General features: G+C 36.5%; 1 protein-coding gene across 4 annotated transcripts in view; it reads right to left on the bottom strand.

The window, feature by feature from the left end:
* GLRB (glycine receptor beta) overlaps positions 1 to 16590 on the bottom strand; it is a 96508-nt gene that overhangs the window by 58252 nt on the left and 21666 nt on the right. For 2 of the 4 annotated variants that reach the window (XM_045880237.3, XM_064585204.1), the window contains exons 3-4: positions 1817 to 1923; positions 41 to 108 (exon numbers count right to left, since the gene is read on the bottom strand). In XM_045880237.3, coding sequence (XP_045736193.1) covers positions 41 to 108; positions 1817 to 1923 — 175 coding nt within the window. Of the gene's footprint in view, positions 1 to 40; positions 109 to 644; positions 962 to 1816; positions 1924 to 4933; positions 5172 to 5653; positions 5754 to 6467; positions 6563 to 16590 lie in introns of those variants that run through there. The other 2 variants (XM_064585205.1, XM_064585206.1) reach the window with 2 other exon arrangements.

Below are 16590 nucleotides of genomic sequence, written 5' to 3'. Positions count from 1 at the left end.
ATTTTGATAATTAAAAATACTTAACTGCCTGTAATCTTACCATTGTTGTCTCTTGAATAGATCCAAAACTGTTGATAAAAATGTTGACTACTACATCAACAGGAATGCCTACAAATAAAAATTAAGAATATATTTAGTAGCTATAAAAAACTTGGTCAGAATTTTCATATTTTTATGGTTTATGGACTTGATTTTATATTTTTTCCAAACCACATGGGATGTAAAACTTTAAAACTATGGTCTCAGTATTCCATGTTCACAATTGCTATTGACTTATTTTTCTAAGCAAGGATTATAATAAAAATAAAAAAGGAGTTAAGCTGTATTAACTCATGTTATTTATTCAGAAATATTTATTTCTTAAATTGTTAAGACTCTGAGTAAATATGTCTACCTTTAAAGAAATTTTAAATTGAGCTAATGCATTTATTTTAAGAAATTAACATAAAATATTCTTTAAAAAAACACCATTTTTTAAATGTTTTAAGTTTTTGCATTTTTATAATCATTTCAAATCTTACTTTCATTAGTAAAGCAGTATTCAATACGTCTTACTTACAATGACTATATTTTGATTTTTAATTCATGAATATGCGAAGTCAATCAGACATATAACAGAATCATTATAAAGATTTTTGCCTGACCTGTTGGAAAATAATTTGGAAGCTCATGGAGTGAGAATTAAGGTATAATGTTGCAAATTTCTTGCTTGCTTGCTTTTTTTTTTTTTTCTTTTTTCTTTTTATTCGTTGTCGGCTGCTGGTTGGGCTAACAAAGGGAAAATGTGAATTTAGCCTTTTAGCCACAGAACCACTGACTGATGAAAAACAGGTGGTGAATCAATATATGGTAGACATGTGACAACCCAGACCATGGCTGTTGTTGAAAGTAACTGAATAGGTTCTGGTAATGAACAAAAACCCTGTTTTTACAACATAGTTGTATAACTTCAGTTGACTAGAAACAGCTGCAGACATTTTTTTTTTTTTCTGTAAAGGAAGAAGAAAAAAATATCAAGCCTTACAATGTTAATCTGATCTACATTAATACCTGTCCTTAGCCAGCAATAAGGATTACAGTTTTCGAGAGGAGACTTTTTTCAGATAGCTTTTCCTAACTCATCAAGAGGACAAGAAAAGAAAATAAGAAAAGAAAGAAAGAAAGTTCACACAGCTATATAATCTTCTCGTGATTTTTATTGCAAGTATGGTTTTGGTTCTTGAAAGGTGTGATAAATAGTAATATTCTGTTGGAGTAGAAACGATCTATGCTGTAGAAAACACGGTTGCTTTTATTCACAAAGTTAACATGTTTTTAAAAACCATGTGGCCATCTTTTTTCAGCAAAAGAGTAGAGGGAAATTTTTATCAATGTGAAATGCTAGCAAAAATTTTAAAAGAATCTAAATACATATCAGAACTATTGTCTATCCCTAACAAGTATAGGCTATTCTACAAATTATAACTTCGGTTTCTGTGAATGAAAGCCAGATCCGTGTCCAGAGCTTGAAATTTAAATCACTAAGGTTAGCAATACTAAGTACTTAGTAAACCCATGACGGAGGTTAATCTAATCAAAATATACTTATTTTTGTTCTTTTAACTGGGAACCGTATAAAACTGTAAGAACTAATATTCTGCTTGTCTTTGAGTATCTTTGTCACTAAATTGCTCTAAGTCTAAGCAACATCACAGGACAGTAGCATGCCAATTTGAAACCTTATTGTTTTGAATATCATAACTGAATGATTAAACACATAAAATTAAGTTTTAAACTGCAAAGATTGAAGATTTGGGGTGGGGGGTAAGAAACAAACCTTTAAAATTTGGTCTTATCCTGGGATCATAACTGACCAATAGCCTATTCAAGATATTGCTAGTGGAGTTGGCAGGTACTCGGGCAAGGTCCTCTGCTGACTGCTGGCTATAAGAGAAGAAAACAAAACAAAACTCTGGTAAGCATTTAGAAATAGCCAGCAATAGAAATGGGTAATTTTCCATGGAGAAAAGATGCTTTTTGAGACAAATTCACAACTACCACAAGGCTTTTCCAAATAGAAGTAAATAAAAATAGCAGGCATTGTCAGATGCCCAAAAGCTAGTTGTCATAAAAAATAAAAAACAAAAAAAGTATTTTAGCACTTAATTTTCTAAATTCATGAAACACTGCCCTAAATACTCCCTGTTGCTTTCTTTTAAATTAAATTAAGCAAACATCTTACTTGTTCAGAAGTAATCTGCAATCAAAATCTAGAGAAGCACAAAGGGAGTGCAGACAATGAGATAAAAGGGAAAAAAAAACAGCAAAAAATAGTTTTTAAATAATGTATATTAACCTTCTGCCTAAGCAAAGGAGTATGTGAATACTATAATTATGAGGATATGGCCAGAGAGATAGCCTAACAATTCATAAAACTATCATGCTGACATTTATAAAATGGTATTGCCTAAGAAATAACCAATGAATGTCCTCACTGAGTTTACTATGTTGGGGAGAATGGTGGGGGGGAGAGGGAGGAGGTAGTGGTAAAAGAAGTTTCTCTATTACCAGATCAATTAAATAAGGAAAATACAGAGCTACAAGTTTCAGCTTTCTTTTCTACATATGTTTGCTTGTCAACTATCAAAAAGAGAAAAAACTGCCACATTTTTCTATTTTAAATAACTTAGAACAATTAATTTTGACCAAATTGGTATCATTTGAAAGCACTTAAAAACACAAACAAAAAATGCACTTCCTTGGAATCCAATGAAAAATGCTTTGTTGTTTACTGTTTGTTTCAGTTTGTTTTACCACCCATAAAGTCTTATATAATCATTGTCCCAGTACAAAAAAAAAAAAAAAAAAATCCATGACAATCACAAGGAAGTTTAAAATTATGCTTGGAGCATCTAGCCCTGTCTATTCTATTCTGTATTGATATGGTGAAAGTGTCAGTTTCAAAAACGATATTAATTTATACGAAGCAAACTTAGAAGTAAGGGGGGTGAGGGGATGGGTTAACCTGGTGACGGGTATTAAGGAGGGCTTGTATTGAATGGAGCACGGGGTGTTATACGCAAACAGTGAATCATGGAACACTACATTAAAAACTAATGATGTATGGTGATTAACAAAATAAAATTAAATTAAAAAAATAAAGTGTAAGCAGACTTATAATAAACTAAAGCTTTTACAGGCAAAAAAAACACAAAAAACAAAAGTAAGGGGCATGGCTTTGTTTTGAAATCCAAGCTCTTACCTATCAGGCAATTCTGTTCTGAGTTAATTATCATACAATCTGCTGATAAGATATAACCCCTAGAGGTGGGGTGGGACTGATATTAAGTTTATAAAAAATCAAAAAATACTACAAACTGATACAATCTTTTCAAGTAGATATCAGAGTCCAAAATATTAAAGAAAAACATGATAATCAGTTAGTTAAACCTCCTAAAGGTGCAGGAGATTATATATATTATTTTAAAATTGCTTTTCATGGCCTTATCAGTGCCAATATCATAGCTGCAGGGACTTGGGGACTGGTAATGAGATTTTCCATTTCACTGCAGGTGAAATTGTAACCTCCCTAGAGCCAACTGTCATCCCTTATCAAAAGATTGAAAACTCTAAAGAGAATGAGGGTATGTGGGAAAATTGGATATTAGGATGCAAATTAGTGTTCAAACCCATCCAAAAGGTTTCTCATTCAGGGGAGGAAAATAGAATTGATTGATTACAAAATACATTTGTATTGGATCAATTAAGGACTGCATTGTTGTGTCTCTTGATGTAAAATCCTTTACAAGTACATTCCTTCTAAGCAATGAAATGACCAGACAACATAAAAACAATTAACACTAATTTTAGTAGTAGAGAACTTTCCAGACTGATTTTTTTCTTCCAGCTGTGGAAGATGTCTCTTTGGAATATGGATTATTCTGAGCTAAAGCCCTGGAAAACAGCAAATGCAGGGGAGGCTTTCTCTGAACTCCTATCTGCCTATAGACAGATTCTCCAAAAGGAATTTACTGTCATAAGTCCCCTCCCTGGGAGTTTCATCAACTAAAGAAGATTGACTCTTATCACAGGAGAGGGCACCCAAAAAACTTTGTCACAAACTATCATACCTCCCATCTATTCTTCTAAAGGCCCATTCCTCTTTCCTAAAAATCCCATATTCTCCCTTAAGAGGCACACATCCTCCTCCCCTTTCTCTATGAAGAACATAATATAAGCTCTCAAATCTCACCACTCTTCAGGTAGTCACTTTTTTTTTTTTTAGCTCTGATGCCCCCATGAATGTGGTATTAAAAATTAATAATTTGTATACTTTTTCTCCTGTTAATATTCTTGTTGTCGTTTACTTCATAGACCTAGCTATTGAGGATAGAAGGGAAAAAAATCTTTCCTCCCCTACCGCTGTAAGTTGTGTCAATCAAACTCACTTTCTAGTCCTTGTAACTCAACCAAATTTTGCCCTTCCTCCATTCACTGGTTCAGAATAAATCCCCCTTCCCCCTTCCACTTCTCATTGTACTAATCTAAACCCAGCCTGTCCTTTAAGATTGCCCTCCTAAAATCTTGCCTCAATCGTCTCATCTTATGCTAATGAACACAAACATAAATATACTGTTTGGCAATTATATTATAGCTTTTTTTAATATCTGTGTATATATTACCAACTAGACTGAATGCAGACAGTATGATTCTTGAGGGAATCATGGCTTCTATATTTTTGCAATTCCCTATACTGTCTGATAGTATGAAATACACACTATCTCAAGCACTTTTCATCTGCCAGCTCTTTTTTTTTTTTTTAAGATATATTTATTTGAGAGAGAGAGAGCAGGGGTTGGGGGTTGCAGAAGGAGAGGGAGAGAACATCCCAAGCAGACTCCACGCCCAGCACTGAGCCCAACACAGGGCTGTCTCACCACCCTGAGATCACGACCTGAGCCAAAATCAAGAGTCACAGGCTCAGCCGACTGAGCCACCCAGGCGCCCTCTATCGGCCAGCTCTTCTAAGTAGACTTCAGCCTCAGGATGGCTGTGTGCGCTAGAAGCCGTTCCACACATCACATCCAGGTAAAGAGCATTTCCTCCTGAGGCGTCTTCTTAGAATAAGGGTTATTTTTGTTCTTTTGTTTTCTTCAGAAGCTTCCCAGCATTGGCTACGGCTGAACCAATCACTGGCAAGGAGAAAAAAATGATCATGATTGGCTCAGATCAATAGTCCAGAATGAAATAGATAATTGAGAAATCAACTATCATGTCCATTACATTCTTTATTGATAATCACAAACGCTCCCTTGATGAAACAGGAGAGATTATTAACCACCCAGAGAGCTGTTCTTCAGTGGAGAGAAAGAGAAAAATCCTGATTGGTGGAAGAGTACGCAGTAGGTGAGTTAATGGAGCTACTGAGGACATACACACAGAAACTAAGACAGCAAGGCTAAGAGAGTATCCTAAGGTAGTAGAGTTATGAAATCTGGTAATCCTGATTCCTAGTTATCATTTCACAATAAACTGCCATAATGGAAGTGAAATAGTGTCTATCTTATCACCATCCATCCATATATTGCTTTAGGATATATACATTATATAAATGTGTGTGTATAGATGTATGTGTGTGTGTAATAGATATATTCTTAGTTTCTATTAGTCTTACTTATCATTGGTCCTGAAAAATCTGAGTCTGCTCTTTCTATAACTTATCAGAGTCACTCTTCCATCCAGACATCCCCAAATGTTTTTCTTTCTTTCCACAGCTAAAAAACAAAAACAAAAAACAAAAAACAACAAAAATTCTTGTTTATTAACAACAATAAAAAAATCAATGTTGGCTAACAAAAATCTCTTCAAATTAATAAAAAAGGAATATATCAAATACATTATAGCCCCTTTCTTTTATTCTTATTTGTATCAATGTCTGTTGTAGTTAACCTGATATGAATATTCAGTTAACAGTTCACCTTTCTTTATACTAGAAAGTCAAAGATATTTTAAAATTTAAGTGAAATCCCATGTAGTTCATATTCACATGCATGAAATCAGGGGTTTTTCCTACCCGAAAACAATAAAAATCATTTGTTTAGCTCAGTCAATACTAAGATAATATTAAAGTCATCTCTACATGTTAAGATACAGTTTGAGTCTAGAAGCTACAGCACTTTCTGCCAAAGAGCTGAAATAATTTGCATTTTTTCCTCTGTCTGCACTTTACTTTATAAACCTTATAATTTGGGAAAGTGACTAGTACTATTTACACAACACAAAAAGAAAAAGAAGAGTTAAGTGCATTTAATTAGGTCACACACTGCTATGTTTCATTGTTAGTCTTTATCTTCTGCATCTCAGTCCAATATTTTATCCATTTGACTATGCCATTTTGCTTTATTTCAAGAAATCTATCAACAATTCTATTATGACAAAACAGGATTTATTCCATAGAAATGTGATATTAATTTAAGAAAATAACTTACTTTACTCAGGCAAAGTGATCAAATGACTAGAGAAAATAATGTTTTATATCAAATGCCTTTTTACAACCAGTCTTCTTTTGTTCACTCGCCTAAACTTGAACCGATGTCATTACTAATATGTGAAGTTATGCGAGGAATGTATCAGGCTGTATAGCTGGGTGATGTAATGTTTTCCAGCACTAAAGGAAAAATCCAGAAATTTCTTTCCAAAGGGGAAACTCAGTTTTCCATTAACTGTAGAACACTCTTATTTTTACATGACCCTTTAGTGACCATACTGCACAGTTCAATATCAAAACTGGTGTGTACGAGCCTATTAACTGACCGTCTTCTCTCCAATCAGGAATCTGAGTCCAAAGGGATGCTTTTGTTTTTACGGAGCTATAAACGCAACAACAATGGTCAAAGTTCTTTTTGGACTTGCAAGCAGTCTGGCATATGCCAGCATGAGGAATCTGCGTGTGGGAGCTGCAAAGCCTCCAGCTGGACATGAACTGAGGCAAGAACAAAGCAGTAAAGAAAGAGCAAGTTTTGTAAAATGTGTAGGTTGTGTTATTTCTCCTCTTTACATAAGGGCAGTGATTCTTTACCTCTTTTTAGGTTATGGACAACACTAAGAATCTGGTAAAATCTATGTTCTTCCCTGAAAAATGCACACAAAGCTTACAACACTGAGGATCCTGGGCCTGAACACCTCAGGTTGTAGAAATTTTCCTTTGTGGAAACAAATGCTGTATCCTCATCTAAAATGAAAGGAAAGGAGAAGAATTAAAAAAAAAAAAAAAAAAATCAGATATCTCATAGCAACTGAAAGCTCAAAAAAAAAAAAAAAAATGAGAGCGTGTCAAAGGGACACAGAAGCCAATGGAAAGGTTTCCCAAATGCTCAAATCTAAATCATTTGAGCAACTAAATAAAATCATATTGGTTTATATTCCAAAGTATAAAATAAAAATCCATGAGTCCATATGGATACCAATAAATGATTAAATAAATAAATGAAGGAGAATAGACAATTCTCCCATGCATAATTCCAAATAATTGGAATTTCAAATAGATCCTCTATTCTCATCTGGTGGAGTATAACTCCGCACTCCTTAGCATGTGCTGTGCATAGTGACTTCCTTCCAAAGAATATAGTGTGGGAAGGGGGAAAAGAGTGACTTTACAACAAAGAAACCTGACAAATACTACCTTAGCCAGGTGATCAAGGTTAACCTCAACAGTGTTAAGTCATGTTGATTTTATGTACCCTTAATAAAATGTGATGAGAATGGCATTGAATCCTGTGACCTTCCTCCCAAAAACACATAACTCCAGTCTAATCCTGAGGAAAACATGAGATAAATCCCAGTAGAGTGACATTTTACAAAATACCTGACTAGTACTCCTCAAAACCATCATGGTCATGTAAAAAAAGGAAGGTCTGAGAAATTGTCACAGCCAAAGGAGCCTAAGGAAACATGAAGACTATATGTAATATAATATATTGAATGCGATCCTGGAACAGAAAAAGGACATGGGGTAAAAACTAAGGAAACCTGAATAAAGAATGGACTTTAGTTAGTAACAGTGTATCAACAGTGGTTCTTCAATTGTAAAAAAAAAAAAAAAAAAAAGTATCATACTAATGCAAGATGCTAATAATAGGAGAAACTAGGAGCAGAGTATTTGTGAACTCTATATTTTGGCAATTTTTTTGTAAATCAAAAGCTGTTCTAAAATAAAGTTTATTTGGGATGCCTGGGTGGCTCAGTCATTAAGCGTCTGCCTTCGGCTCAGGTCATGATCCCAGGGTCCTGGGATCGAGCCCCACATCGGGCTCTCTGCTTGGCGGGAAGCCTGCTTCTCCCTCTCCCACTCCCCCCTCTTGTGCTCTCTCTATCTCTCTTTCTCTGAAATAAAATAAATAAAATCTTAAAAAAAAATTAAAAAAAATAAATAAAATAAAATAAAGTTTATTTGAGGGGGAAAAAAAAGCAGAGTGCCAAAGACTTTAACTTCACCAAAGAATACAAACAGATGGCAAATAAACCTATGGAAAGAAGCTCCACATCATATGGCACAGGGAAATGCAAATTAAAACAATGATTTTTCATTGCAATTTTAATTTGCATTATACATCTATTACAATGCCAAAATCCACAACACTGACACCACCAAATGCAAATGAAGATATGGAACAATAGGAACTCTGACACATTTCTAGTGGGAATGCAAAATGGTGCAGCCACTTTGAAAAACAGGGTGGCAATTTCTTAAAAAACTAAACATATTGTTACCGTACGATCCAGCAATCTCACTCCTTGGTATTTACCCAAAGGATATAAAAACTTAATGTCTACACAAACAAACCTGCACAGAAATTTTTATAACAGCTTTATTCATAATTGCCAAACTTGGAAGCAACCAAGATGTTTTTTAGTAGATGAATGGATAAATAAATTGTGGTACATCCAGACAATGGAATATTATTTAGCACTAAAAATAAATGATCTATCAAGCCATGAAAAGACATAGAGGAACCAGAAATACATATTACTAAATGAAAGAAGACAATATGAAAAGGCTACTATGTGATGATTTCAACTACATGACATCGTGGAAAAGGTAAAACCATGGAAACTGTAAAGGAGGTTGTCAGGGACTGGGGTGAGTCGGGGATTAACAGGCAGAGCACAGAGGATTTTTAGAGCAGTGAAAATACACTTCTAGATAATCAGACAGATAGATATACAAAGACAGAGAAACACTTTATATATTCAGGTAATGAATTAAGTCGGTAGTTATGTATGAATCCAGATAACTGCAAGGTTATTATAGAGGGGTTTTATTTGTTTTGTATTTTCCTAATTACAGTATAACTTATTATTACCTCTCTTGACAGCTTCTATATTTATTTTCCATTCTGTTTTCAGAGATTCAACTGTGAACAGAAGGTTTATGAATACAGTGAGTGATACCTTTTACATGACTAGTTGAGTTTAATTAGTTTATATTTATTCAAAAAGGATGTGTTTATGGTACGTGTGCCTATAGGTGGCACAGTCTACTGTGTTATTACAGGCCAAGAATCATAACTAAGAACAGTGTTTCACAGCAATCATTTTATTTATCCCTCAATTGGGCTTAAGGAACTGTTGGATCCTGTGGAAATATTTTCATATCTTGTCTACCTTCAATTATGCAATTACATCATCCATGGCTCAAAGAAAAACATTTTTCACAAAGTAGAAACATCTATTTGCAGAGATGCTGGATTCTGGATACCAGTGACTTCCCAGTCTCATCAGAGGCTGTGGTCTTTTTTAACTTTCTATCACATGTGAGATTACTCATCCTATGAATACTACAAGGATCGTCTACTGACTCGTATGTTTCTCAAACAGTGTAAAACACTGTACATTCTCACTACTTTGTATTGGTTTACTAATTTGATAGAAACCTCATAACATAAGGAAGCAAACTTAAACCTCAAAACACTCACTGAGCAATTACTTTCCATGCTCTGCAGAAAGAGTACTATATCCTGGCTTAACAAATACGAATCCATAGTAATATCTCTAACTGCTACCAACTGTAACTACAACTGTACTTATCTTTTCTCAATTTTCTATTTCCATACAGAGATAAATATAAAGTGTTTCCCTTCCCGCCTAACAGAAACGGTGATAAGATAAATCCCACACTCACACACACATAATAAAGTTAAGTGTGGGTATAACTGAAGAAACACTTGTCTAAGAGCAAAGAGACTAGCATTATAGACCCCAACAGACTACTATAAGGTTACTTACTCCATTATATTGGGCACATCCCTTTCTGAGCCTCAGTATACTCACCTTTAAATCAAAGGTCTAAATAAGGTGATCTGTAAGATCCCATTTGGTTGCTCATCCAGTTCTACTAGTAGTGGATGCTGTGGTACCTTATCCTCCCCATCACCCCTTTGGAACTGAGGCTTCTGCCAGGAATGCGGGTTTCTTAAGGCTCTGAACTGGGTCACTTCTAGAATAGCCTTCAGCTGAAGGAAGGTGTCTTGCCCTGGAGTCAACTCATACCGGAAGACTTTGATATAGGGACACAAAAGTATTCAAGTCTCTTCCTATGATTGAGACAACTTTGAAAGACCATTCCAGCTTCAGAGCTCCCTGTAGCATCAAACCCATGCCTCAGGTGCAACTGCACTGTTCCTGTGTGTGAACCTGCTTCCCGTTCCCAAGAAATGTTGTTCCAAAAGCAATCTCTTTCTGCATGGAAATCTTCATCTCACGGTCCGTCTTAGAGAGAACTCAACCCACAACATCAACTAAATAATGCAATTCCTTAAAGAACAACAAAAACATAACTATCACTCAATTATCTATATGCTAAATATTTCCCTGACTTTAGTCATTCCTTGAATTCATTTAACAAAGTTTTTGAGCATTTTCTATACGCCATGCACGATACCATGTGCTGGTTATGTGTTTAAGAATCAAACACAAATGTTGGTTATTCTGATGAAAATGTAGTATTTAAAATTGTGGGTTCAGACAGATTTATCTAGCGGTTCTCAGCTTTGCTGTGCACTGACTTCACCTGAGAAACTCTGCAAACGACTGATGCCTAGTCCCACCCCAGATTTAATTAGTATGGGATGAAGTCCAAGCATCAGGATTTTAGAAGCTCCTCAGATGATTCTAATGGTCAGAAGAATCACTTGTTAGAAAAGAGAGTTTACAGTGAAACGATACGGAATTAAAAACTGAGGAAGTCCAACATTTAGTGAGCAGATGGAGGAAGATAAACCAACAATTAAGACAAAGAATAAACCGCCCAAGAGGAAGGAGGAAATCCAGAAGCATGTGGTGGCAAAAAAACTTAAGGAGAAAGAATATTTATTTATTTATTAAGATTTTATGTATTTATTTGACAGAGAGAGACACAGAGAGAGAGGGAACACAAGCAGGGGAAGTGGGAGAGGGAGAAGCAGGCGTCCCGCTGAACAGGGACCCTGATGTGGGGCTCGATCCCAGGACTCTGGGATCATGGCCTGAGCCGAAGGCAGATGCTTAGCGACTGAGCCACCCAGGTGCCCCAGGAGAAAGAATATTTTATGGAATGGCTGGTTAATGGGACCAAATGCCCCTGAGAGGTTAAGGTGAAGAATGAAATCTCCCCCATGGGATTTAGCAAAAGGAGAGCTGTTTCTCAGCTGAGAGAGACAGGAGCCAGGTGGGAGTGGGCAGAGTATTGAGTGGTAGGGTAGGAAATGGAGCCTCCTTCTCCTCATGGACATACCAACTTAGCAGCAATGCACAGATCAATTCTCTTGTCAGAAATCCAAAAGCTAGTTGAGAGGCTTCTATACCCAAGCAGGTGCAATGAAACTAGTAGGAAAAGTAGAGACACCCTTTCACCATAATTCCCAACCTAGTACAGCATAGCACAGTGTAATATCATCCAGAGGTGTCCTCAGCTCCCTGCTTCTCCCTGAGGAGGGAAAGAGTCAGACCTCACATCTAATATCCCAGCTTTGCCAGGTGCTACCCTAGGGACCAGCTCCTATCTCGCCCAGCTGGGGGGATGTGGGACACAGCACACACGCTAGTCCCTGGGGACGACAGAGAACAAAGCAGCTGTGCCAACAAGCAGCACTGACCACAGCTCCACACCCACCACCTTGCTGCAGTGACTGGGCTAGAAACCCAGGTCCTCCCTGTATCTGCACTCCCAGAGTCACTGCATTCACAGTAGCCACAATACAGAAACAAGCTAAATGCCCCCTGACAGATGAATGGATAAAAAATTGTGGTATATACATACAATCAAGTACTATCCAGCCTTTTTTTTTTTTTTAAGATTTCATTTATTTATTTGTCAGAGAGAGAGACAGTACAAGCAGGGGGAGCAGCAGGCAGAGGCAGAGGGATAAGCAGGCTTCCCACTGAGCAGGGAGCCCGTGTGGGACTCAATCCCAGGACCCTGGGATCATGACCTGAGCCGAAGGCAGACGCTTAACCAACTGAGCCACCCAGGCGCCCTCTATCCAGCCTTTAAAGAGAAGGAAATTCTGCAGCATGCAACAGGGATGAATCTTGAGGTCATTATGCTTAGTGAAATAAGCTAGTCACAGAAGCATAAGTACTGCATGATTCCACTCATATGAGGTATCTAGAGTAATCACACTCAGAAAAGCAAAGAAGAAAATGATGGTTGGCTTCAGTGAGAAGAAATGAGCAGCTGCTAATCAAAAAGTAAAATTCAGTTATGCAAAATGAGTAAGTTCTAGAGATCTGCTGTTTAACACCGTCTATACCTAATAATACTGTATTACACCCAAAAATCTGTTAAGAGGGCTACGTGTTATATTAAGTGTTCTTATCACATTGAGATGAAAAAAAATTTAAAAACACAATTTCTAGTGACACCCCCAAAAAGAAAATGTATACTGTATGTATACATATAATAAATTTTGAATGAGTTATTGCTCAATTGAATGTAAGAAAAAAGTCAAAAATTAGTTTTTTTTAACTGAATCAAATGGCTGATTACTGAACTATCTGTACAGCTATTATTTGGAAATCAGAGAAAGGATGACCTCTTCCATAAATGTGCTGCATTAACCGATATGCCTATTTTAAAAGTAAGTCTTGACCCTACACCACATCATATACAAGAAACAAACTGAAGTGGATTACACAACTAAATGTGAAACATAAAACAGTAAGGCTCTCAGGAAAAAAAAAAAAAAAAAAAAACCAAAAAAACCAAAATAGACTATCTTCATGACCCTGGAACAAAGATTTTTTAAAAACACAAAAGCATTAACAATAACTAATAAATCAGAGATCATTCAAAACAAGTACTTCAATTCATCAAAAATTACCATCAAGAAATTGAAAATGCATGACAAAGATTGGAGAAGAGATTTGCAGTGCATGCATGTGACGAAGCATCTTGTCTAGAATGTATGAAGAACCACATACCAGTCAGGAAAAAAAAAAAAACAACAATTAAGTGGATGAACACTTGAAATGGCACTTTGCAAAAAAGGATAGCTAAAAATCCAATATATGTATGAAAAGATGCTCAACAATATTAATAATTGGGGAAATGAAAATTAAAATCACATTGCAGTACCATGATACCCACACCAGATGGCTAAAATTCAACGCTACTAATTAACACTACTAATATCAACTTTGGACATGAATGTGGAGCAGTTGGAACTCTCCTACATTAATGATGAAGTTTAATTGGAAAACTGTCCATATCTTCCAAAGTTCAATATACACATAGCCCCTGATACCAAAATGTCACTCTTAGGTATATGCTTATATCCACCAAAATGCATGTGTAAAAATGTTCATAACACCTTTAATAAACCCAAATAATAATGACCCCAAACTGGAAGCATTATGAATGTTCATCAACAGTAATAATAGCAATATTCAAACTTTACCTGAATTCCTGGAACACTGGGACATTAAGAAATATCTTCACCATTTAGCATTGTGGGAAGCACCTTACTGCAAAGATCCTGTCTCCAGATGACCTGTTAAGACTCATGGTTAACCCCTTGTTTGCCTATGACAAGACAGAAACCCTCTAAACTCCCCTTTTTTTCTCATAAATGAGTACCTGAACTGTTTGTCCCCACTGACCAACCTGAACTAGATGCCTGGCAACTTCACTTGAACAAACTTGGGTTAGGTTTCTCTTCTCCCCAAAGGCCCCTCAATTTTCTCATGCCCCTGAGATGAAGCAGTCACTTGGAAAGCAGAACAAACCCTCCTTAATGAACTTCTCCAAGAACTGGCTTGTGGCAAAGAAAAATTGTCCAATTTTGTCACCTGCTCACTGCACTCCCCAACACCTGGTTCCTTCTAGCCTCATTTACTCCTATAAAAAATAAACCCCTTCTGCCTGACCTCTGAGATGCTTACAGATCTTAAAGTCAGAGCATTCTCTCTATTGCAACAATCCTTTCAAATCGAACCTTTACCTAAGTTCAGATTTGTTTTCCATTTGACAATAAATTAGGCAAATATACAAAGATAGTATATTCAAGATGATTAAATGCAACACAGCAATGAGGAGGAAAGGACTATTGCTATACCCACAACATGGATGAAATTTCGCAGATATGATGATGTTGAGTGAAGTGATTTTCCAGGATTATTAGCCCTGTTTACAGATGAGCTAACGGAGGCACAGAGGCTAATAATCCTGGAAAATCATTCCTTCATAAAAGACCTGTTGTCAGGATTAGACAATTTAAGTAAAGACCTTAGAATAGTACCTTATTCTTTGTGTTATATATCAATTCACAGTAACCTATTTTGTGTCATAGGCAAAGGAAGAGAAATCTGTTACAAAATAAGACAACCCAGTCAGGGGAAAAAAAAAAAAAAGTGGAGTCCAAACCAGTTGAAATTTATCAATATGTGGGTTTGGTTAAGCAAATATGTGGAATATTCTGATTTCTTACATGTATACATACTGTAAATTCATGTATCTTATTTTTCTGATCAATACTGTAGTTCTACAGCTCTCTAGAAAATTATGGTACTGAGCTAGCAATAGGAAGTAGTTTTCTTGCTACTACAAACCAAAACTTAAAAACAGGATATTAAGAGAGGCCAGAGCAGAAATTGGGAACTGAAACAAAAATTTAAGCTTCATAGCCCTTTTGAGTAAAGAGCTCCAAGAGATACTGCAGAGCTTTTGGATAAAGGGGCTTCTGCTACTCAAAAGTGAGCTGAGTGAACTGCTGAAAAGCCACCACTATTGATCCTGTTTCTGCTGTAACTCTCTTTGCAGCGTTTCTAAGGTATATGATTATTTGTGAGATAGAAATCAGAAAAGTATCTCTTTTGAATTAGATCTTCATTAAAACATCTGCAGGCACACATGTCTGAACAATAATAAGTGTCCTAAACAAAAATCCCACTACAAGATACAAAGGCAGTAAGTATGAATGTCATTCAGTGAGATGAACTGCTTCCTTGCAATATGTGGTGGCATCTGGATAATGAAAGATAAGCCTTTTTTTGTTGATCTTATCAACCATTGTTTGGAAGCCAATGTAACTTTTTATTGAATGAACTAGACTCTAGAAGACTCAATTATTAAAAAAAAAAAAAATCTGTTTTCCCCCCTACACTCATCCAGACTCACTCTGTGAGCTAGTACTTGGATGAAATCTCCAGCACATCTCTTAACATTTACCGTCACTCTCAGATAATAAAAAGTTTCCACTGGCACTTTCGGTGCCTCTGGAATTGTCACTTTTATAATTCAGATGCCCATTCCCTGGTAATAATAAATGATTCAAAAATGACACTCCCTCCCTCCCCTAGTCAAGTCTTCCTCAGAAAGGAGTTGTGGGCCGGACTAGCTTTTGCTTGTTCTCCTGCCTTGTTAGTTTAGAGCATCTTTGTGGGTTTCTCAAAATCCTCTCTTTGACAACCTCTCACTTCAATGACCATGAAATGGCCATGGCTTTTCTTCAGCTGCCAACTCCTGATTCCAACCTTCACCCCCAGGTATTCTGCAGCCCACACCTCACAGGCACACTGCTGGGGTTCCATCACCCTCCCAGGCCTTTTGGGGCAAATTTCCTTGGTTTTAAACATCAAGCCAGCACATTCTTGCTTGGTTTGCTCTCACTCTGTCACTGTCTACTTCTCTTGTTCTCTCTCATATGACCAACATCTGAGTCACAGTGAATACTCGAAGTATTCTTTTTTCCCGACAATCAGAAAGCGAATCTCCATGTCCTGGTAGCCCTCTTCTCTCTACTATATCTCCTCTAGCCAAAGTCACAGCCATGCCTTTGACTTATCTGATGTGAATCAGATACCAATCTACTATGAGCCCCCCAAAATACAGGGGAGAGACATGGTTCTGTCTCTCACTAGATTTGAGAATGAGGAAAAACATTTTCCTCCCATCTCCAATGGCAGCGGGTATGGAAAATGCTACTGGGCTCCTGCAACTTTCTCCAAAGAATTTCTCCTATTTGGTCTCTTCAATCTTAACCCATTAAGGCCATCAAGGCACCTATCATTTTGTTCTTGGCCTTTGGAGCTTCAGCTAAAACTGAGTCAGAAAGAATCCTACTTCAACTTCCTGAT

This window comes from Mirounga angustirostris, unplaced genomic scaffold (assembly GCF_029215605.1).
Source record: "Mirounga angustirostris isolate CCGP_5_RB_7025 unplaced genomic scaffold, mMirAng1.0.hap1 SCAF_2, whole genome shotgun sequence".
Taxonomy (NCBI): Eukaryota; Metazoa; Chordata; class Mammalia; order Carnivora; family Phocidae; genus Mirounga; species Mirounga angustirostris.
This window is presented reverse-complemented; position numbering and strand designations above follow the sequence as displayed.